Here is a 23,033-nt window from a genome sequence, read left to right as displayed (position 1 = left end):
ACAATGAGTAAAACATGTATGAGTAAAACCAATGAATAAGTGACATGCATTCGTGCTCGTTTACATGTATATATTATCAATGTATGAGATTAATTTTAAAATTTATTTTCAAGTTAATTTGATTTAACATTAATTCTCTTATAAAATAGACAAATTCACCATTCTTTTTTTTTCTTTTTTAGAGGGTGGAGGTTTTTTTTTAGAGGGTCAATTATTCATTTTCTAGGGTAAAGTTCAAAAATCTTAACAAAGGTTTAATAAGAGGTTGGCCTATTATAGGTGATTTACCAAAATTTTATAGTGTACACGCCATTTTTTATATGTTCTTGAAAGAATTAATTGTGTTCATCCCATCTAAAAATTACTCTGTATGGGTATTAGTATGTATGGAATTCAAAATTCCTTGCCTATATTTCTTCTTTAGAATTATTAAAAATGGACGTACTTTACTTTCTTCTGAATTCTCAATAATTTTGTTGGGTTTATCCCCATTTCCTCTCTATCCTCTTGGTGTAGGACTAGTGTTGTACTTTAAAAAAAAAAAAAAGGTTAGGAAAAGGTTTTTTTTTTTTTTTTTAATTCAAGGGAGAAACCAGTAGTAAAATTCCAGCAAAATCGAAATTTCATTTTTTTTCCAAGTAAAAATCTAAAAAAAAAAAAATCAAGAATTCAGTTTCTTTGGTAGGATAAATTAATTATTAATAGTAGTTCTTGCCCAAAAAATAATTAATATTAAGAATATCATTGTGTGGGAAAAAAATGGAATTGGTCTGTGTATGGCTATGAACTCCTGGGATGGTACTAATGGTCGACCCGAAATTGAAAGCCAGATCAGCAGATACGACATGCTCTTTCCATTGTTGAATGCTGCTGATGCCCCAAAAAATGCCAGCTTCCCATTCCAGGGAACTCTACTGCTGGATTCAAGAATCCCAAAAATCTACGTCAAATTCAGGATCAACCACGAATACAAAGTAACCCTCCTGACAATCTTAATCCTCTTGGGAAACCTTCTTGAAAGTTTCCTTTATCTTGTCAAAAATGCCTCACTAATTCTCTGCTATTTCCACTCTGAAAACTAAATATTACAGCTTTAACTTGGATGGTTGATTGTCAATCTGACATTAGCGATTCCAGGTTTGTTGTTATCCTCCTTTTTGTACAAGTAATCGTTGTCAGCATATCTGGGCTTGAATTAACTATAGTTTTTATGCTTATCGAATTCTTGTTTTGTTATTGGCTTGTGGTACAAGCTGCATGCTCCAACTTTTGCTTAGTTACTTGTATACTTCTTCGCCGTCTTCTGTTTACACCATTTCTTCATGGATACTGAATTAGATGGGTATTATGGGATAGTTTCTGAGGAAGCGTTCCCTTTTTGGACTACTTGCAATAATCTCGCGATAATAGAAAGATTTATTGCACTTTTTTTTCCCCTTGTTTCTGTATTTTTGACAACTGCCTAAATTACTGGAATGCAAGTTGCTCACTTAGCCCACCTTGGCCCAGTTGAGCCCTCTCCTTAGCTTAGGAGTAGTGTAGATATTGCGGATTGACCCAGGATAAAAAGGGGTTGTTCATTCTTAGTCAAACAGTTTGTCAACTTGAGAAGAGCTCTATGCTAGAAAAGAGATTTCCACAATGCATCACACATTTTACCATCATCAACATTTAAGTAGTGACCTTCTTGTAAATGAATTGGTATTGAGATGCCAAATGCTGGATAGTGTGTATGGTGCTGCTTCTGCTGCTATGTCTAAGTTGTATAATTGAGTGTTATCAAGTTGCATCATGAGTGAAGAGTGGGAATCTCAGAAACGGTATCGTAGTGATCGAGTTAAAAGTTAGGATTTTGGTCAAATAAGCACACCAGAGAAGACATGGTTAGAATGTATAATCCAGCTCAGGCAGCAAAATCACATCCCTGGTATAGAGATCATCTCTCACTGTAATGGACACATCCTATTACATCTTGCCAAAATCTTGAGTTGGCCATGTCAGCTAGTTGGATGATGTCCCTAAGATTTTGTTAATAAAAATTCCACTTTCAACCGATGCTATCCTGTATTTAAGTTCTGCAATTATGTGCTAGTAAGAAAAGGAAAATAAGTGTGCATAGGCAGTCATGAAGTAGAAAATTGTAGTTAATAATTGTACTTTAAACTGATAGCGTATTTCTGATGAAGGATGATCCATAAATTTTTTTCATTCCTAGTACTTTAAACTGATAGTATTTCTGATGAAGCATGATTCCATAAATTTTTTCATGCGATGTTAAGGTTCAATCATCCTACCATGCCATTCGGCTGGTAGCCAAGTGGTCGGATGCCTGCTCCACAATGCAGGAGGTTAGGGGTTGAGCTCCTGACTGCCTATCCCCATTAGTAGTAGTAGCAGTAATAATTCTTCAATCACTCTGCATGCTACATTAGAAAGAATCGAGCACACTCGAGCATAAATGTGTACTTAGTGGTAAAACTTTTTCACTGATTTATTGATATACCTTTATCGTGTCTATGAATACAATACGCCTGTAAAATGTAGTTTCCATAGACTCAAGAAGATCACATATACGGATGCATTTTTTATGTAAGTTATATATCGTTGAGATTGTTATTTTTGCTGAATCACCGTGTTGAGGTATTCGAAGGGGATCTTGTGATTTTCTTTTTTTTCTTATCAGAATACTACTAGGCTGGATGACTGGGATTTTGGCAATTATTTAAGAAATTAGTTTGATTCTAAACTTAGTGTTTCGAAGTACCTCACAGAATTGCCTCTAGGAAATCATAGAGCAAAAGTTGACTTAAGATAAGATCTTGATCAGTGGAAGTGATACAAGATCTTTTACCTGTGATTGTGTATTCTCATAATAGATACCAAATCATGCTAGGTACTGGACTGACAGTGATTTGGTGAAGTAGGAACAGTTTTTGCAGCTTACGAACAAATATACGTGATGGCAAATGAAATTCTGACTTTGTTTTCTCATTGTGTTTTGTATTAATATGAGTTGCAGTTGCGATTCATTGATAATTTTTTATGTAATATCAACTCTTAAAGTGATACCAATCTAGGGAAAGATCTTAAAGTGATTCCTTGTGTAACCACCTCATTAATATTTTCTTCCCAACTCATGTTTTCGGGAAGTTACTGATCACGAACGACAATTGCACTTAAAGATTGAGTATTTACTAGCGTTGACTCTTCCAAAGAGAAGGTTGCCTAGGATGGTGTAGCGACAAAGGAAACTATTGGAACCTGGCTTTCATTTACTCTTGCAGTGGATTGTGGTAAACCTTTTGGTACTCCAAAATCACTATATACCTCGATCATGTTATTCATATCAAGATGTTGAAATAAATTGATTTCCAAGTGTTTTACTAGCAAATGCCTCCTTATTCATCTGAATCTTCTTTGCCTTCACACCGTGCTTTTATATCATCAAATGGATCGAGAGAAAATATTTAAGGAAGTGTTTGAACCTATTAGTCTCAATCCAATACTTAAGAGTTCTGACCAGTCTTCTCAAAATGAAGTGAAAAGAGCCATTTCAGAACTCAGGCTTGGTATTGGAGCGTACAGAAGTTTTGACCATGCTTCTCGAAATGAGGAGAAAAGAGCCTTGGCAGAACTGAGGCTTGGTGTTGGACCATATAGCTCTGACTCTAAGAGAAGGTTTGATGGCTCTTTCATATGTATAGTTATTCTTAGTAACAGGAGGCTTGCGATATAGTGACTAATTTATTTGTGCTAGCAACAATATATGATGTGAAAGAAATAATGGTGTGCGGGTTGTACTGATGAAAACGATGCCTTTGATACATTCTTTTGGACATTTTCAGTATGTTTTGCTTTTTTAACAATCTCCCTGATTTTTCTCCCTTATCACTTTAATCTGGTAGCAAGTAATTATTTAGTTTTGTACTGCTTTCTTTTTGTGTTTTCTTTTCCCTCTATCTCATATGAAAGTAAATAATCTGAAATATTTGGAAATTTTTCATATACCCTTACTATTTGGATTTGAGACTATCTCCCTCTGGTTTAAGTATTTATTCCGCCATTGTTGATCATAACTACTACAACTAGATTATTTGGGTCTTGAATTTTCAATAACAAGTAGGGTTCTCTTGTTATACATGTTTGTGCTGTATAACAACATAAAAGTCATGCTGAAAGCAATTGCAATAGATATGCTTTGTCTGGTAGTTATATATAAGTATTATTTCCTTGTTTAACTTTCAACTCGAACTTGGGAGAAGAAATGCATGTGATATAGGCGTGCATTCACTATTGCCTTCGATATGTATGCAGAACATCCTTTTTCACAAAAGCTTCATGACAACTTAACAGTGTAAAGAATTGATGAGGAATTGTATGTTTGAGGACCTTAGTAAATCTTGCACAAACTCTGAAGAATTGCATTTAGGTGCTAAGTTAACATTACTAGGAATTCACATATCAAGGTGGTTGCATGAGGTAATGGTGGGTGAGAATTTCAGGGAAAAGGAATAGGACACATAATATCTATCCTCTAGATACTAGGAATTCATGTATCAAAGTGATTTCCAGATGTAATGGTGGATGAGAAATTTTGGGGAAGGGGAAATATGTTGCATAAAATTCTATCCTTTGAAGAATTAAACACAATGTCCTAAGAAATTTAATGTTGAATGTGTGCATCAATTTGCTTTAATCATTTTCTTTTTGGGCATTTCATTTAATTCAGATCGCTTGATCCTGTAAAATGTAGAATGAAGAAGTTGTGACTTTGATTATGTCTGTCAATCTATTGGGGACGAAATAGTAACTTTGTTCTTTCTTGAGATTATGTTGTAGCCTTTTCTGATTTCTCTGCAATTTTATGCATGTAAAAACTTTTCTTTTGGGGTAGGGGTTGTGTGGGTGGTGGGACTGGGGATTGCGGGTTCCACCAACTTCTGCATGTTAAGAAATTGAGGATAAGTCTTCCCTATTCAAATTTCCAGTGCTGTATTTTAGTACAATGACTTTTCTTTGAAAACAAACACGGCACTTTGGGGCCTTAGCTGGTTTATTATCCCCCTTGTATTATTTAATTAGTAATTTAAACATTCAGAAAATCTGTCTGCTACCAATTTGTCTTCACATTCAGGTTGTTTCCATTCAACGACATATGAACGGAAAGTGAAGGTTTCTTTCTTTACATGGAGTCAATGTATACTTCCTAAGATGGAAGACTAAGTTCCATTATTGAACCTTTTTACTTGGGCAATCAAACTACTTTTACCTACAATAATGTTTTAGGAGGTTGATTTGGACTCATTTTGTTTTAACATTTCAAAGTTAAATGTGGGCACCTTATGCTCACTCAGGACTAGAGATGTCAAAAACCAAAAGCTTTGATGGAAGCTCTTTTCATGGAAGAACTTTGACAAATTATGCTGGAGATTTACCTTCTACTTTATTCAGAAATTTCAACACCACTTTACCATCTAGTAACTAAAACCTTACAGAGGAGAGGAGAAGAAGGGATATGTTTAAAGTAGCATTACAAGGCAAAGATAGCAGAAATTTCTTTAGTCCTCTCATTCCCTATTATCTTCTAACTGGTCTTTTCTAAAGCACATTGGATTGCGCTTTTTCCATGTGGAAATCTTCAGCTCTAAATCTGGACATGTTGCAGTCACTTCTAGGTTTTGTATCAAGAATCAATTTATTCATCATTCTCTTTATATTTCAACTCACATTTTTGCAGGCAAGAGGATGATTTAGATTCGAACGGTGCAGTGGTTGCAAAAACAAGGCACCAAGCACATGGCAAAAAGTTGAGAAGAAATGAGCTTAATGAGCATTTTCAAGAGTTGGGAAATATACTAGGTAAAGTGTTTCTAAACCTCTTCCTTCATTTTTAAGAAGACTTTGCATCCTTAGAGCATGTCTTCTTCCCTAAGCTCATAAGATGTTTCAAGTTTATTCTTTCAACCTGCAAAGTGCTAACGTCGTGGACAAAGTTTCCTGATACTGTAGCACTCATGCAAGTGTTTATGTTCATTCATCAAAATAAAGAGCTTCTATATCCTTTTCCATGGTGAAGCAGATGTTCTCCTTTTCTTTGCAGTTCGATACTTGGGAGTATGATTAGATGAAGGATACCATGTCAACAGGCAGTAGCACCATTACTTTAGCATAAATGTGCATATTAAATTGATTGATTAATCAAATTATTGTACAACTTTTCTTCTTCATTTTAGCATGTCTGAACATGCCTTTGAATTCCTCTAAGCATAGTTTTATGGACATTCTAAAAATTCGTATTGGGATAATTCAATTTGGTCTGGGCCAAATCATTGTTGAGTAATTGAAGATTGACTTCATATATGGTTTTTACATCTGTGGACCTTGGACAATAATCCCATGGTTGGTACGCTTTCTGTGTAGATTAGAATTTGAAGCATTTTTATACCTTAATATATGTGGCGTGTCTTGTTGATAAATAGATACAGATTCAGTTAGGCTCAAGAATGACGAGGCAATGATCGTTATCAGCCCAATCCAAGCACTGAAAGATTTAGCTTCTGAAGTCAGCAGACTACAGTCTGAACAAGCAGCAATTCGTCAAGATATTAAAAAGGTCATGACTTCTAACAGTGTTGTTCATGGATTTAAACATCCTTAAATTGCTGTCAACTAAAGTGTTGTTCTTGAATAAGCTTGCAAAGGAGAACAAAGAGTTAAGAGAAAAGACTTCTCTGCAATTTGATGTTGGGGCTTTTGAAGTGCAACGCCAGCAAAGACATAGATCCATGTTTCCAAGATCTGCAATTGATCCTTCAGCTGTCATGGCTTGTGCATTTTCATATCCAGTTGCTCAATCTGTCTCCTCTGGTCCATATCCAAGGCATACTCCATCTCTGCATCCAAAGCCCTTTTTGGCAAATCAATCTGCTGTCCCATCTGATCCTGGTGTGATGATGATCCTGCGTTCAGCTGCTGCAACTCCGCACATCAATAAGCCATCTTCCAGGAATGCTTCAACACCTTGCATTTTTGGCAAGGAAATTGCCAGAAATGGATCATCTGGTCAAGACAGAAGTGGTAATGGTGAGAAAAGTGGTGATATTCCTGATATGGTAACTGATTTGGAGCTTGCAATTCCAGGATCTACAGCTCAGAAGGTTTGTGTTACATAATATCTACAACTTTATGGTAGTGCATAAATGTCAAAACCTGAAACATCTTTAATCTGAAACATAAACTGCTCTTTCATGATACAGCCATTGCCTCGAGACAAGGGCAAGCGACCACTGAGGGACTAGCCAATTATTTGAGGAAGTGTTCTTTCCTCTGAAGGTCCCCAAGCACTGTCAACAATATTTCACTGTGTTATTTAATCATGAGCCCCATAGCCTGCATATATGTATGTTGTGGTAGCCTGTTCTTTCCCCAGTGATCTTCTAGTCCGAGTCCTACATAGTAAAGACTACATAGCTGAGTCTTTAGATGCAAATATATGAGGCTAGAAATGAAGCTGTAGTCTTAGCAATTTGCTGGACATCTTTAGCTAAAGACAAGCTTGTTAGAAACTCTAGTTCATGAATATTAGACTTAATGTTATCTTACATGAATGGATGTCTAGCAATGTGCTTATGTATTGCTTTTGTTATATATTTTACTAGTTATGTTATCAAATGCCCGATGAAGTAATGATTATAGCACCACGAAATAAAGATTTTTCATCACTGAACACCAAGCAAGCAGAAATGTTTCTTTAATTCTTTTTCTACCCTGGGAGAAGTCATTTCCTGGATGGTTCAATTGTGAGACCAATTACATATTTCCAACTTAGTTTAGTGATAAGTGTGTGTGTGTGTACGCGAATTTTGGAATCATTTGACCATCAATCATTTTTCGTCCAATGACTTCAGTGTTTCCCATTTCAAGAGGGGTTTAGATTTGTTATCCCAGTAATCCTAGTCCTTAGAACCCCTCTGCTTTAAATTTACTTTTATACGGGTTCTGGGATAGGAAGAAAATTATGAACCAGTAAAACAGATGTAATTCGAAGGTTAAATTGAAAATCAAGAGAGAGCTAGAGATTCAAAGGGCAACAACTTCCTTGAATACACAAACCTCATGCCAGTAGTACCCACCCAGTTCACGGACAACCATATCATATCTTATTGAGTAATTTACCACCATATGATACATCATGCGGGAAGCAGCAGTGCTTCATAACGCTAACAAATATAATGTACAGGAAAGATACACCTCACACCTAGCCGACTTTTCTTTTGGAAGGCCAAAATCAGCTTTACATGGGGTGCCCTTCAAATGATACTTTGCATACGTCCCTCTAACAACTACCTTCCAAAAGCATGAGAGCGAGAGCGAACACGTAAAATATGATGATTTGCCGAACAATTTTTAACAAGTGAGATGAAATCCAACTGTTTTGACATCCTCAATTCGACCAAAAGATGCAAAACTGTATTAAGCTATTAACTTCCGCGGAACTTTATTTACAGTTGGGCTACTGACAACTCGTGAGCTCATACTAGCAGTTCTCAACAGTCTACGAAATTCTGCTAAGCTTATCTTTCCGTCTTTGTCGATATCCGCTTCCTCTAAGAGTGGGTCTATAGAGCCTCGTAAACCCGTGTGCTGCAAGCCAACAAATATCATGTTAGCGAACGAACAACAAATCAAATACACATCCACTTGCTTACATATAAGCATGTCAGACATTCTTTGTTTTTGACACCAAAAGTCGCAGCAGCTTGAACAAAGTATAAAAGAAATGTTTTGCTCTCAAACTTTGCTTCAAGGAAGCAATAAAAACCATGGATGAACACATGCTAGTTTTGTCCAAGGCAATATGGCAGCAAATGCAAATAGACGTAATAGAGAGCAGCAGACAAAGCAACATAAGATTCAATCTTCGATTCTGGATTTATGCTCAATTGAGAGAATAACAGCGTTAGTCACTTAATAGGTTACAACACAAAACGCTGACCATTTTGAGTTCATCTGGTGTTATGTATCCATCCTTGTCGACATCAAACTTGTCAAAAGCAGCCTGTGATCTCTGTTGCCACTTCTCTGAATTATGCTCCTCCAGCTGATGGACATGTAAAGTGGCCGCAACAAATTCTGAGAAGTCCACAAGCCCATCAGCGTTGCTATCTACCTGCTCCAGATGATGAGAACAAGCTGGATTATCAATCAACATCACAGAAAAGCAATAACAATCACAACAAAAGTAAGCATGTGTGGTAGTAGAAGAACACCAAATTCTGAAACATGGACTAATGGGCGAAATTTCTTAAAACAACAATGAGCAAACAAAAAGCATTCCTTTTGAAGCTAGTTTTATACTTATTCATGCATGTATGCTTACTTATCTAGATTAAAATGAGACCATCCCACAACTATCAACTATTTGGTTCCCGATCCTTTATCTGTTTAGCTGTTTGATACGTATGCGGGAAGGATCTTGCACTAGTAGATTTAGGAGCAACAGAAAGTTAAAATTATGGAAATTTTCTGCGTCAATAAATTCCGCTATTCGCTACCATAAATCAAAGTCAACAGGCTTACCGCTTGAAGAATCTCAAGAACACGTGAATCCTTCATTTTCCAAGGAAGATCTTTGGCAAGGGCCTGTGTTGAAATTGAAGAAGTTATGAATGAGGAAAGAAACATAAGATAATGTAGTGCATAAAAATTTCTAAGGAAGAACCTTTTAAAGCAACTTTTATGATAAAGCTAATCAGACTGATAATAGTAAGGAAATTTAAGGACAAACTCTCTGCCTCCTCTTGCAAAGCACATACCTGTCTCATTTCTTCAAGACTTATAGATCCATTTTTGTCCACGTCAATTGCATGAAACTGATCGCGGAGATCAGCCAATTCCTCCTCATCAAGTGTGCTAGCCAAAGCCTGGAAAGCAATAAAAGACCCTCATAATAAGACGTGCATTTCGAGTTGGTCATTATAGGTTCTGATACCATCATAAAGAGACAAGAAGAGACTTACCCTTAGTGCAAACTGTTTTAGACGACTGTACTTTACAAATTGCCGCATGTTGGAGAGAACAGAAATATCAACTGGTATCTCCGATGCATCACCTCCTTCTCGAACCCAGGGATGAGCTGGAAAAATTGGTTAAGGTCAGTAGATTATCTTACAGTGCAAAAGACGCACAACAAATGTACTTGGTGACAAAATGTTGATTATCTCAATGCCCACTAAAGTTTCCAGTTTTGACTTTCCCAAGCCAAAAATTCAGAAAAGCACACTTGTTTGTCTCAAATAGAATCTTATGCTGTCATATTTGGTGCAAAAATGTTCAAATGATTATTAGTGCTCGTCATATTTATTCGGCACCACGCAAAATAAACAAAAAGTTAAACTCAATGACTGCTATCCATTATCTAGAGTTTGGGATGAGATACGATTAAACCGAGAACTCGTACAGTTGCATTGTGCCCCATACTATCATATGTCAGGGCACTACCTTAAGCTTATTCGACAAGAATCTACTTGTTATCCTGTCATCTCAAAGATGGTTTACAAGGTAACATTGAAAATCTTGATTTTTTTTTTTCATTATTCTCTTCTGGAGATAACCTGAATACGCGACTTATATGTGTAAAAGTGCATATGCAAGAATGCATTCAAGAACAACAGTAGAACACAAGCTAAGCTCAAACATCAATAACATATCCATAATAAGATACCAAAAGACCTACGTAAACTAAAGTATGACTTTCAATCTCTAGGTACCCAAATCCAAGTGAATGAAACTACAACGCTATGACCATAAAGCTCAATAGAGCTGTAAATTGTACTAACTAGCGATTATGCAAGCAATAAGAACAATACACAAGTTGTGACACCATCTACCTACAGCATCAGAACCGAGACCCCATTTTGTGCCACTAATTCTCATAAGTTGCAGTATTTTACATGAATAAAGGTTGACTATAGTGTTTGTTTTTCAAAAATGTCACAAAGAAAGGTCAACAGAAGAATCTGAAAAGTTAAAAGACTGAAGCAGCACATTCTTCATCCCAACCCCCAATTCCTTCCCCCCCCCCCCCGCCCCACAAAAATAAGGGCCAAAACAATATTTTTGATATTGGTCTATAAATTTGCTGATAGGGAGGGAGGTGAAACGGGATAGGCATGCACTAAAATTGATTCCAATCAATTCTACATTGATCAGCTTTATGTCTTCTGCCAATGATAAATAATGGAACTTTTGTTCTCAAGTTTTCTTATCTATGAAAATGCATTACAGGAAGCTCACAAAGTTTTAAAATCAGAATAAAAGTACATACATAATGCTTGAGCAGCTGTAAGTCTGGCACGAGGATCCTTCACCAGTAATTTCTTTACAAAGTCTCTAGCACTGTTGCTTATACTTGGCCACGGTTTACGACGAAAATCAGGTTTATTCCTGAGAACCTGAAAGTATTAGACTCTACAGTTACATGCCATGTAACAACAAATATAGCACATATAATTGTCAAAAATATAACAAAGCATAAATTAGAGAAAAATGTTGTAAAGCCAACAATACTAATATTCCTTAAAAAACTAATAATTCAATGTAAAAATCTTCTCTTGTGGAAGCAGAAAGCAAGAAGGAATAAAAAATCAACTAAAAAAGACAGAGAGAGAGAGAGAGAAGCAAATAAGCTTCAGAGGAATATGATCTATGGATGTGGCTCGGGAAAGACTAGGCTTGTAGAAAAAGTAAAATGAAATAAGAGGGAGCTTTCATTCCACTTAACCAGATTCTTGAGACTTTTTATATAACACCTGTATTAAAGGTGGATAAAGTCGAGATATCATTGTTATGAGTTTCAATTCCACGGAAAGAGATAGCAAATATTGCAGCATCCTTACCTCCTTAAATATGCCATCCTCAGTTTTGTCCCAGAAGGGGCGCCTCCCACAGAGTAGAATGTATGTTATAACGCCAATGCTCCATACATCTGATTCAGGACCCGATCTACGCTTCAGTACTTCCGGAGCAACATAATACGCGCTACCAACAATGTCTTGAAATTTCTTCCCTGGATTTGATCATTAGTCGATTAGGTGATATACTAAACAAATAACCAAATCTAAATTTTTTAAACAAAAGGAAACAACGAAACAATGAATGTACATATAAATCTTCCAGATGCTACCAAGCATATAGAAAATTAAGACAAAGACAGTTTTTGCATTATATACTAGAACTTTTCTGTACTTAAAGGACATTGTAAATTTAATTCAACCCCCACACCCAGAAACTCAAACTGAGCAAAAAGTAAAAAGAGTATCTAAGCAATATATGCATGAAAGAAGCCAAAAAATCTGGAAAAATACGTATCAATGTCCCACCCAGCTTCGACCATCAAAGCTCTGATTAGAAAAAGAACTAAAGGAAAGTACATCAGACAGTATTGTAATTGGATTTTTTATTCCGAGGGGAAACAAGAAACATAAGATCTCAAACTTTGAATAAAAAATAAAAGAACATCTAATCACCTGGTCTGATGAAGTCAGAAAGACCAAAATCTGTTGCTTTCAAGGATGAATCCACCTTTGGTGACTTGAAAAGAAAGTTCTAAAAGAGACAATAATGAATAAGAAGCTGCAGCAACATCACATGGCATAGGACCAGACAGGTAATTAGCAACTTTCAAATACCTCTGGCTTCATATCACGGTGTACCAAACCATGTAAATGACACTCAGCAGCAACTTTTAGCATCTGACGTACTACTATTGCAGCATCTTTCTCAGTATATCGGCTGTCTTTTCTGATCAGAAGAAATTCTTGGTTAAGTCCTACACTCATCTTTCTTAATCAAGAATGCATATTATATAGCATAGCCGGTTCAACTACAATCATGTTTAAATAGTTCAGGATGCTTACTTGGACAAAATACGATCCAGTAATTCTCCACCTTCACACAACCTAAAATCAATAAAAATCAAGAACTCAGTTAACTAACATTACTACCAGGGAGAAAAAAGAAAGAAAAACTTCCGTGTAAAATACTGCTCCAAAATAAAACTTACTCCATCACTATATATACGTAAGAATCATCCTCAAATGCATTATAGAATTGCACAACATTCTCATGGCCAGCTAAAGCTTTTAATATCCTTACTTCTCGTTTGACATCTTCAACAGCAATTGGAAGAACCATCTAAGAAAAATGCATCAGTTGATTTCAGAGTACAAAATGGTGCCCAAAGCTCATTAAATTTCAAAAATAAAAGCACTGTTGACTGTAAAACATATGTGTTGGTGGATGCACATTCAGGAAGATATCAAGCACGTCACATGATCAATGTGCATAGAAAAGAAGCATATCCGTTTTTGATTATTCGTTTTAAACCCATACAAAGCAAAGAGGGGTTCCTTAAGTTCTGGATCACCATATTCACATCCACAAATAGACATTGTTGTGCTTGACTCATGAAACATCATGCAGCAGAAAACTACCAGGAATTAAGGTTCTCATTTGAATAAAATATTCTTTTACTACAGCTGAAATTATTCTAGCTTTGAGGTCCTCATACAATTAACTAACTAACTGCCATTTTCAGAGATTCTACAGCATGATAAGAATATGTCTTCATTGCTGACACGATTTTCCTAGTCTTCTCCTGCTTCACTCTGCCATGGAATCAGAAAAAATACATTAAGATAACTGCTCTTTCTATTCGTTCTTTTCCCATACAAGAACTTTATTTTTGCGGGAGATATTATCCACTAAATGGAATCTACGCAAATTTCTGCCAAAAAGGAAAAGAATCTCAAATATCTGCTAACATCATGAATAAATAGCGCTTCCTTCTGCTATGAATCATTGTGTAGCCAATAAACAGCAAGCCAAGAAGGTCATCATCCATGGCAAGCACATTCACACTTATTTTTATCAAATTTCAACCCAGTCCAGCTCATGTTGTTCCAACACCAGTAGGGAGCACCTCAGCACACAAAACCATGCAGTATCTCAGAGCCTTTTTCCCCTGGGTTAATCACCTAATCCACGACTATTTAACCAACTGCTGATTTTTCATTTAGGGAAATACTAATGAAAATCGTAAAAACCTTCACTATCACTGACTTCATTCTAAGTAAATACTCCAATTACAACATAATCATCAACATCACCAACTGAATGGCAATGAGCAGAAGAATAAAGTTTGACCATTGAGCCAACCAAAACAGTAGATACTCCTCAAATCATCAAGAAAGGAGCAGAATCGCAAAGGTCGTAGCAGTATACCCTTCTAGAACGTATGGTATCCCAACTTCCACTGGTGAATATTTCATCATGAACTTATAAGGATGTTTCAAGGTATCCTTGATTCCGATAACCAAAAGGATCCAACTTTCTCTGAAAGATCAGAAGATGCTAACACAGTCTCTAAAATAAACCATTTATTGGAGAGAATATGAACTCAAATCAATCAAATCAAGCAGCTGACTGTACTAATCAAACAGCGAAAATGAAGTCTCTAATTATATCATTTCAAGGAAAAATGATAAGGCAAAGGAAAATAAGACCATAAATATCTATCACCAAGCCGAAGCCAACAACAAACCCCCCCCCCTCCCCCAACCCCCCCAAAAAAAAAGTAAAGAAAATAAAAGGTTACCTTGTTCTTCTCAATTCTCTTAACCGCCACACGATCGCCATTAGACTTATCTGTGCCAACATATGTATACCCAAATTGACCATGACCCAATAATTTCCCAAGCGTATACCTCCTATCGAAATCCTTATCATACCCAAAATCTGTTCTTTTTCCATAAGGGATAACCCCTCCTTGCCTTCTAGAACTGGGCTTTTTGCCCTGCTCTGTATTCTTCTGTTTCTGCTGATTAGGATGGCTTCCTTTTCCTTTATAATGCGACTCCTGTTCTTTTGAGGCCACTGAGTTATTACCTGAGGTGGTTGCCTTGGTGGACACCTTCCTATTCTGCTGCTGGTGGTTCACGGTGGTGGTGGTGGTGGTGGTGGTCGGGGTGTTGCTGTTAGAACCACTCACCTTGGTGGTTGAAAAGCAGCTACCCATTTTCAGAAAATAAATAAATAAAAATCCTGCCTTTTTCTTCAATCCCACCTTTTCGTTATCCAATCCTTTCAATGGGTTTTAAGGATTCAAAGGACAGAGAATAAGACCAAGAAAAAGAAATTCTAAGAAAGATGAGTATTGATCAACATATATAGGTGGAAATGTAGGCGAAAAAGGTGTGTGTGTGTATATATATATATATGAAAGGGAAGAAATGTGAAATGGTGATAATAAAATAATCAGGTTACAGGAGGAAAGTTTGGAGGAAGAAGGGAAGAAGGAGAGGGGGACGTGGTGGTGGTGGTGTCGATGGTCAAAAGAGACTTTTGGAAGGAAGACGGTCATGAGAGAGAAATTGGAGGGAGCTGCGAAGTCGGGCTAAGGGCCAGGGATGAAGAGTTGGCGTTGGCAAAAACGCTGATTGGATTTGCTTCCCATTTTGTCTATCTGTGTCGATTTGGAAATTTGGACTAAGAAAGAAATATTTTTTTTTGAAGCTCTTATTTCCATCTTGCTATAAATTTAAAACAAACATACAGAAAATTACCTTTATCAAAATAAAAAAAAAGCTAGCTATAGGAAAAATAGTAGTATGATTTAATTACTTTTGGCTTTGGATTACCAGCTCAAACTTTTATGTTTGTTATGTTACTTGGATTACCACCCAAAAAATAAAAGGAAAATATAGGAGTAGTTGTATACTTATTGATATGGTCTGTCCTGACCTGAAATCTCATCTAAATATCGGACTCATGTCAAGTCAAGAGACATGTTTTTATTTGAAGCATGGGTTCTTTTTTTTTTTAAGGAAAAGCATGGGTTCTTAAATGTGGGTGGGGATATCAATTATTTATCAAGGGGTTGAGTGGATTAATACCATGTTTTAAATTTAGTAATGCATTCATTAACTGATAGTTGTGTGGAGATCATTTTGAACCGTGTAGACATTAACAGCGCATGTAATATTCTTTTTTTTTTATATAGTCAAGTTTCATTTTTTCTTTTTTTTGTAAGATATTAGTTGTGAGGACCCAAAAATTTTCACATTTTCTCAGCATTATTTTATTTCTTTGACTATATTTTATACTTTCCTTGAAAATATTAAATTTTTTATGCATTTTTACAAGTAAGTACAGTTTTAAAATCATCTTCCTAGTGTGAGTTAGTGTACGTTGAGTTTGAAGTGTATTTTAGACGTAGGACCCGCTAATACAGTAAAAACGATATATTTTTGACAACTTGTTTGAGTTTTGTATTAAATGATATTATTTTACAAGGTGCTAAGAGATAATTAGATGTTACCTATATGAATTAGTATTGGAGAGACAAAAAGATAAGTTTTAAACCAAAAGGTGACAAGTATCACCATCCAATTCACCCTTGGACTTTTGATCAAGATATTTATACCTTCTTAAAACTAATTTTGATCAAAATATCTCTTCATTTTAGCTCCTCCTGGCCGACTCTCTCTCTCTACAAGAAAAGGAAAGAAAGCTCTCAACTTGTTTCTTCAATTTCTTGCTTGGATCTAGCAAATCAACCGTTTAAATTTCCAATTTCTCCATGAAAATCCTTAGTTTAGTAGTTGTGAGGTTTGTTGTGAAGTGGTTTGGAAGAAAGTGGTGCTAAGTTGCTTCTTTTCTTGAGGTTCCAAGGTGAGTAGCTAATGGATTCCTTCTTTGGTCTTGATGATGTCAAATTAATGGTTTGTGTTGGTTAAAGATGTGATTTTATGGAAGATTTTATGGATTAAAGTGAAGTTAGCTCAATTTCGGATTTTATTGGAGATTTTTCTGATTTTATATGATGATCATGATTTAATCATGCTATGATGGCTTGTAATGGTGTAAAATGAAACTTGTATATGTTAGTTACGATTATTTGCAAAAAAATTCGATTTTATGCGGAAATTTCAAGTTAGGGTTTTGAATATGCCCTGTTCTGACCGGATTTATTTAAGCATGTTAGAGGCCGAATCAGGCTTAGGTTAAAACATGAAAGTTGTAGCAAATGGTGTTAACTAGTTGCCTAAAAAATTGCAGCTCAATCCAAGTACTGTAGCATGTGAAATGACCAAAATACCCTTGACTGTTCATGAACCCTGTTTTGCGCCCAGATTTCTATTTTCGTGGAGTTTTCCGTTTTTGACCATGAAAATGCATGATTTGGCTTCTGAGATCTTCATAAGAAATGTAGGTATATGTCTTGGTTTCGAAACGCCATAAGATTCGTTTCAATCCGATAAGGATAGCTTCAGTTATGGATATTGTGCCGAACGGTGTATTTGATAGTTTATGATGTGTATGTGGTTGATTTGAGATGAATTGGTGTTGCTTGTAGGTTGGAAATGAAGCACTTATGGGAAAATGCTGTCCAAACTTATAAAGTATACGATTGCTTTGAGTTTGTGATTTAGGGTTTCGACTTGGGCAAGGTAATGAGATATGATGGATGATTCCTGAGCCGTGGAGGTGAGTGACCCTAAACTGTTTCCAAAGTTACTTTTGAAATGTTTCTTGCATTATTTTTTCGTTTGCATATCATGTATGCTGGCATGTGACTCCATGACATGATTTGACTTAAATGAGTACTTGGAGAGTCTTGTGCTGAACACCAACGTCTCCTCTACTATTTACCTGGAGCCAACGTCTCCACCACTTTCGTGAGTTCGTGGCATGATCTGGAGCACCAACGTTGCTCCTCCTTATTGTTTATTGTTAAATAATCTATTTGAGCGTTGGGTGTTTAAGTGCAATGATTTCACTGGCTCACAAGAGCAAAAATACGTACATTTGATACTTGAATCATGACATCATCGAAATACATTATTGTGAAATATATTTGTTTACTGATTTTAATGGTTACTCGCTGAGTTTTTAGCTCACCCCAAAACTATTTTATTCCCCTCCATAGGGCTCGTGGTGAAGGAAGGACTTGTAATACTTATTCATGTGATCGGATGGACTATCTCATGTATAGTTTGAATTTAGAATTCCTTCTGTATAATAGCTGGTATCAAGGATCAGAGTGGCACAGCGAAAGCGTGGACGCTTCGCTTATAATATGTAATTCTTGGAGAATTTGATGTAAAATTTGAGATTTATATTGCATTTTGTTTGAGGTTTGTAGTGAGTGAGTTCCGGCGAGAGTTGGACAGGTGACCCGCCGAACCCTCTGATTCGCCTTAGGGGGAGGTGGGGCTGTCACATTAGTAGTACTTAAAAGTTTTTATAAGTACTATTGAATTCGACCAAATTTCTTAATCTTTATTCATTTCTTCTTTGACTTTTATATTCGACACGTATTGAAAACATTTTTCTTTACAGAAAAGAAAAATATTTTCAACTTAGCTTAAAAATTTGCAACCGATGTTTCAATTGCAAAATTATGCACATCAAATTTGAACTCAGAATTTTGTTTATGTTTGAATTTTGTTAACAACTTTAATATTATATTTCTTTTTAAAAAAAATTTGTTTTGTATGTATACTGCATTACATTCTTAATTCTCGTGTGTGAATTAGGAAAATGGAGTGAAACGAACCAAGCGTCTTGAGCAGCTGCTAAGAAGAGGGTTAGCTCGTTATTTACAATTAATTAATCAAGACCCTCTTGTGTCCTGTTCGATAATCTTATCAATAACATAAAATACAATCAGATGTAGTTGTTTTCTTTCTTGAAGCCGGAAAAAGGTATGGGGAAAATTTTTTTCCAAAAAAAAAAAAGGATATGCTTACCCATTTTAGTATACCTTTTTATAGCTTTTTCATGTTCGAAAAAAATTCTAAATAACATGCGGGTAAATGGGGTAATATTCTTGAGGTATCTCCATTTTATACCTTAGGACCAAGTCAATTGTTTTTGGTAATAAATTTGACCTTTTGCTTAATTTTTGAAGGGTTTTCAACACGACCAAGAAAGATGAGTGAGCCCTTCAAAGTGTTCAGCCTGGATTCTTTTGCTTCGATTTTTTATTACTTTCTAATGAATGGACTGAAATATGCAATGAGAAAAATGTTTAGCAGGACAACAGCATAATTTGCTGAATGTCTCCATGTAAAAAGTTTTGGGTTGATGTAATAATTAGTAGTATCTTCCATTATTCTACTTGTGTACACTTGTTGGGTTCTCTTTTTCGAGATAATTGTGAATTTTTTTTTCTTTTTGGGGTTCATCTTTAATGTGATGAGTTTTTGTCAAATGATTTTTTTTTTTCCATATAACAATTACTGATGACAAATTATCCCGTCCCTGCTAACAAGTAATCCCCTCTGGGAAAAAAAAGAAAAGAAAAAGGTAGTCCCCTCTGGACTACCGTGTTTGATCATCAGACATCGTTCATTCAGGCTCAATAATGAGAATGGTGTGCTGACACTTAGAAATGCTTATCGAGAAGCAAATCAGGGTGATGACATATTGGCAAAATTGGACGCTCAACAAGACGTGAATTTTGTGTGCTATGAAAGTGTTCTTTATACTTTCAGAAGTTTAGTAGATGCAGATCTTAAAGGAATTTATTTCTCTCATTTTGTACCTATAACTTAAGTTTGTTTAATATATAGTCCCTTTTATTACCAAAAAAAAAAGTGAGAAAGGTGTATTATTTACAGCTTAAAGTTTCAACTCTCAAATTGCTGCATTTGGATCACTAATTGTCGACATATAAGAATTGACCAGGTCTCTTCATGACTCCTTCAAAAAATCTGCAGTACGATCAAGTTGGCTCAGTCCCAAAGTTTTCGCGTTCCACTACAATGATTGACAACGAGAGCTCTTTAGCTGTGTTACTTCGGTCTAGCCAGATCTGCAGCATGTCCGTGAGTCTCTTGCACAGTCTTTTTACGCTCCCTTTTCTTTAAAATATGATAGATTAGATTATACAAATATTATCATTATCAAAAAAAAAAAAAAAAGGATTGAGAACGAGAGCTCGAGAAACATTATCCGTGATATTAAATCCAAATTCACATTTCATTGCTCTTAATTACAATAAATTACACGTATAAGTATAGATTTAACTTCTTATATACCAAAAATATAGTGATTTTTTTACACAAATAATTATAAATAAATACCACGTGTGCATAATTTGAATTACAAGTTTAAATTCATGTAATGTGATATGATTTAAATTTGATTCAACCATCATCGTTCCATGTTGAGTTCAACTATAGTTGTTGCATGTTGTTTAAAAGTGGGATGGTTATATAAAACCAACGCGTAGCACCCAAATTGAAGGGGTAGAATTTTCTTGTAGTTTCAACCTTCATGTATTAAGTCTGAACTTGATTCATCAAATAATTCGAACCGGATCAACTTAAGTTCGACCTCGAGCTTTGATCCGCGAGTTATTCGATTAAGTTCCACTCATCTGCATCTCTAAATATGTTTTCTACTCCGGAGTGTAGGAGGCGCTTGCAAGTGCTAATGGACTGTAATAGTTGAAAACCATTCGCATATATTCAAAGAAGAAAACGACAAGAAGAAGGTTATCTTTCTATCTTCACACTCTCTATTTAGCCACTCACGCTTCAAGTTATGGTTCACACTTCATCATCATTAATTCAGAGAAATTTTACGTCAAAGCTAGAAAACAATAATATAATATAAACCAATTATATGGTCGAGCTATTAGAGTTCAATCCATATAAATAGCAATTAAATATCTCCCCATGTTTTTAAGATAGCTTAATCCAATAATTTCACACTTTTGTTTCTCATTGAGGAGATTCAACACTCTCTTCTAATTACCTTCACGGAAATGGTATTGCAAAAGGGTCTCTGAAACTCAAATTTATGTCTCTTCCACCATTGCAATTTGTTGAACCTTGGATACTTGATGCCTGGAAAAGAAATTAAAAGGAACTAGTCAAACTTCTGGGTATTTCTTAATAAGAGGAGTTGACTAGGTAACCCGCATCAATGTCAGTTGGGATGCCGGTTGCTGTAGGAAATTGACAACTTAATGTAAAAGAATTCATTGTCTGAGTCCCCTTCATTGACTGTAAGAACACTACTATTTTAACAGTTTTATATTTGTCATTTCCGTGATTCTCATGTATAGAAAATGGATGACAAGTTATTGGAAGAGCTGCCGAATACAGAATAGGAAAAGAACCAAGGAAACAAGCTAGTGTAGCAATATCACACGAAAACAAGTACCACTCCTGTATAAGTAAACGAAGAAGCATATTCACATTTCACACGGTAATATTCGTAGAAATTGAAGCACTTTTTTGCTAGAATAACTATTCCTCTTTCTATTTCTATTTTCAAAGCTCATGTACGAGTTTACCATGACTGGTTGAATAAAAATAGAACTAGTAGACTTCCATTTCCTTCCATTCAAGAACTGTACGGTAAATCTCATTTGGCCAACGCCATAACCCAATACATTAAACTTAACCTGAATACTAATCTTAAGCAAAAAAATAATACTAATGTGTTTGACTAATATTTGGTTTTCAGTCATTTATATAGGCCATTTTGGCTGCCGAAATTGTTTTGGCAATTGTTGTTATTTCCCGTCCATATCTATGATTCAAAACACGTCAAGATTTTAGACGTTGAATCTTGATGATCACATTTTATACGAAACTCCGTGTTGATTGCCAGCATTTTTTTTTTCCTTATTATTATCTGCGAATTTCAACCAGCAAAAGCAAGACAGCTTTTTAGGGGCTTTTAGGAGGAGGTACGATGGAGGAGGGGCTGGAACGGTTGTCAGAGACGATCGTTTCGGAAGGTTCACGGTCATGATTAGGTTAAAAAAAATTTGTGTGGCTCAGATTACTCCTTGTAATTCGATTTTCACACCGTGTGGAACCCACAAAAATGTTATTCTAGTGTTACTCGCTGTTATCCTATTGTTACACTTTGTACAGATAATATTATACCGTGTATAAATTGTGTTACACCTTCCGAAACGGCCCTGGATCCGGGTATGATTGAGTAGCTAAAGAGGGTTTGGAAACAAAAGGTAAGTGGTTAATCATTGCCTCAGTTGGTGGAGCTAGCACTCCACCGTGTCCTAAGACACAACAAAATCTGTGTTGACAGCACATTATTGAAGACAAATAGAGTGATGCTTAATCATTTGCTTGTGGAATCTTTCTTTGTTAAATTTTCTTCAGATTAATATGAACACGATCTTGAGTATCTGACTCACGGCCTTTTCCAACGCTTTCAAGTACAAAACCCATGTAATTTGGAACGTGATCAATTGCTTAGAAGGTCGTGTCGGTGTTAAAAGAGTAAAAGCAGGAAAAAGAGAATCAGGAAGCAGGCTGAAATGCTGCAAGTTTTGTTTGACCCACAAGATTAGACAGCAAAGGCCAATTTTTTGTGTTACTTGCAAGAAAGATAAGGTGCTACGTGAAGGCGAGGACTCGAGGCGTCAAGTCCACGATAATGGGTTGCTTCTATTTCTTTTCTTTTCTTTTCTTTTGTAACTATCTCCATTACGAAGTGTATTATTGTTGCTGAATTCCTTTCCTGGTTTTCAATTACCAAAGAAGCTGTAAAATGGCGTGGAAGAAACATATTTCAGTACAAAGCTGCGGGCTTGAATTAGAAGTTTCATGGATTACCGTTGCCGAAAAGGATGAGTCAGAACGAGAATTGCCTGCAGTTTCTTGGATTAATATGTGCCTGCATTTTTTAATGCTGGAAGTAATATACCAACCAACTAAAAATGAAAAGAACTGGAAAATAAAAGGCGAGTGATGGTCGAGGCGAACTGTTTATTTCCTTGTTTTTACCTTACGATTCAAAGATAAATTTCACTTGCTTATTTTTTTCTCTTTTTCTTCTTTTTTTCCCACTTGCTTATCTTGATGTATTTTCACCAATTTTTTACAAAAAAAAAAAAAAAATTGTTGTTAAAATGATTAACAATTTCTTTTGTAAATCTGAAATAGTTTTTAACTTGTCGTCACTTTAAGTAAACAAGCAAGGAC

General features: G+C 35.7%; 2 protein-coding genes and 1 long non-coding RNA gene across 6 annotated transcripts; 2 read left to right on the top strand and 1 right to left on the bottom strand.

The window, feature by feature from the left end:
* The first annotated feature begins 720 nt into the window (after positions 1-720).
* On the top strand, positions 721-7,633 carry LOC140010453 (uncharacterized). Of its 4 annotated transcripts, XM_072057514.1 has the most exons (6): positions 721-974; positions 1,092-1,137; positions 3,540-3,678; positions 5,738-5,859; positions 6,480-7,157; positions 7,257-7,633. In XM_072057514.1, the coding sequence occupies exons 5-6, from the start codon at positions 6,639-6,641 to the stop codon at positions 7,296-7,298; spliced, it is 561 nt and encodes a 186-aa protein (XP_071913615.1). In that variant the 5' UTR covers positions 721-974; positions 1,092-1,137; positions 3,540-3,678; positions 5,738-5,859; positions 6,480-6,638; the 3' UTR covers positions 7,299-7,633. The 4 variants fall into 4 exon arrangements, with proteins under 4 accessions (XP_071913615.1, XP_071913617.1, XP_071913614.1 ...); XM_072057516.1 differs by lacking the exon at positions 3,540-3,678 and having other exon boundaries at positions 6,486-7,157; XM_072057513.1 differs by lacking the exon at positions 3,540-3,678.
* Positions 7,634-8,136: 503 nt separating this feature from the next.
* On the bottom strand, positions 8,137-15,521 carry LOC113701187 (calcium-dependent protein kinase 18-like). Its single transcript, XM_027221714.2, has 12 exons — positions 14,657-15,521; positions 13,064-13,194; positions 12,918-12,959; positions 12,690-12,801; positions 12,528-12,606; positions 11,898-12,067; positions 11,327-11,453; positions 10,020-10,135; positions 9,816-9,923; positions 9,580-9,642; positions 8,996-9,169; positions 8,137-8,643 (listed from the first exon to the last, which is right to left on the bottom strand). The coding sequence occupies exons 1-12, from the start codon at positions 15,074-15,076 to the stop codon at positions 8,473-8,475; spliced, it is 1,713 nt and encodes a 570-aa protein (XP_027077515.2). The 5' UTR covers positions 15,077-15,521; the 3' UTR covers positions 8,137-8,472.
* Positions 15,522-16,602: 1,081 nt separating this feature from the next.
* Positions 16,603-18,174, top strand: LOC140010287 (uncharacterized). The gene is made up of 3 exons (XR_011817591.1): positions 16,603-16,731; positions 17,417-17,547; positions 17,990-18,174. It is a non-coding gene; the product is annotated as an uncharacterized lncRNA (long non-coding RNA).
* The last annotated feature ends 4,859 nt before the right edge of the window (positions 18,175-23,033 follow it).

Source organism: Coffea arabica, chromosome 7c (genome assembly GCF_036785885.1).
Source record: "Coffea arabica cultivar ET-39 chromosome 7c, Coffea Arabica ET-39 HiFi, whole genome shotgun sequence".
Classification (NCBI taxonomy): Eukaryota; Viridiplantae; Streptophyta; class Magnoliopsida; order Gentianales; family Rubiaceae; genus Coffea; species Coffea arabica.
The sequence above is the reverse complement of the archived record's forward strand: the minus strand, read 5'-3'. Positions and strand labels throughout refer to the sequence as shown.

What these genes read in the sequence shown, in the direction of transcription:
- LOC140010453 (XM_072057516.1), top strand. Translation starts at nt 6,639, where the DNA reads ATGGATTTAAACATCCTTAAATTGCTGTCAACTAAAGTGTTGTTCTTG. An exon ending in CAGGATCTACAGCTCAGAAG is followed by an intron (nt 7,158 to 7,256) that starts GTTTGTGTTACA and finishes TTCATGATACAG; the next exon opens with CCATTGCCTCGAGACAAGGG.
- LOC113701187 (XM_027221714.2), bottom strand. Translation starts at nt 15,076, where the DNA reads ATGGGTAGCTGCTTTTCAACCACCAAGGTGAGTGGTTCTAACAGCAAC. An exon ending in ACCGTGATATGAAGCCAGAG is followed by an intron (nt 12,607 to 12,689) that starts GTATTTGAAAGT and finishes TGTCTCTTTTAG; the next exon opens with AACTTTCTTTTCAAGTCACC. An exon ending in TACAGCTGCTCAAGCATTAT is followed by an intron (nt 10,136 to 11,326) that starts GTATGTACTTTT and finishes CAATTTTTCCAG; the next exon opens with CTCATCCCTGGGTTCGAGAA.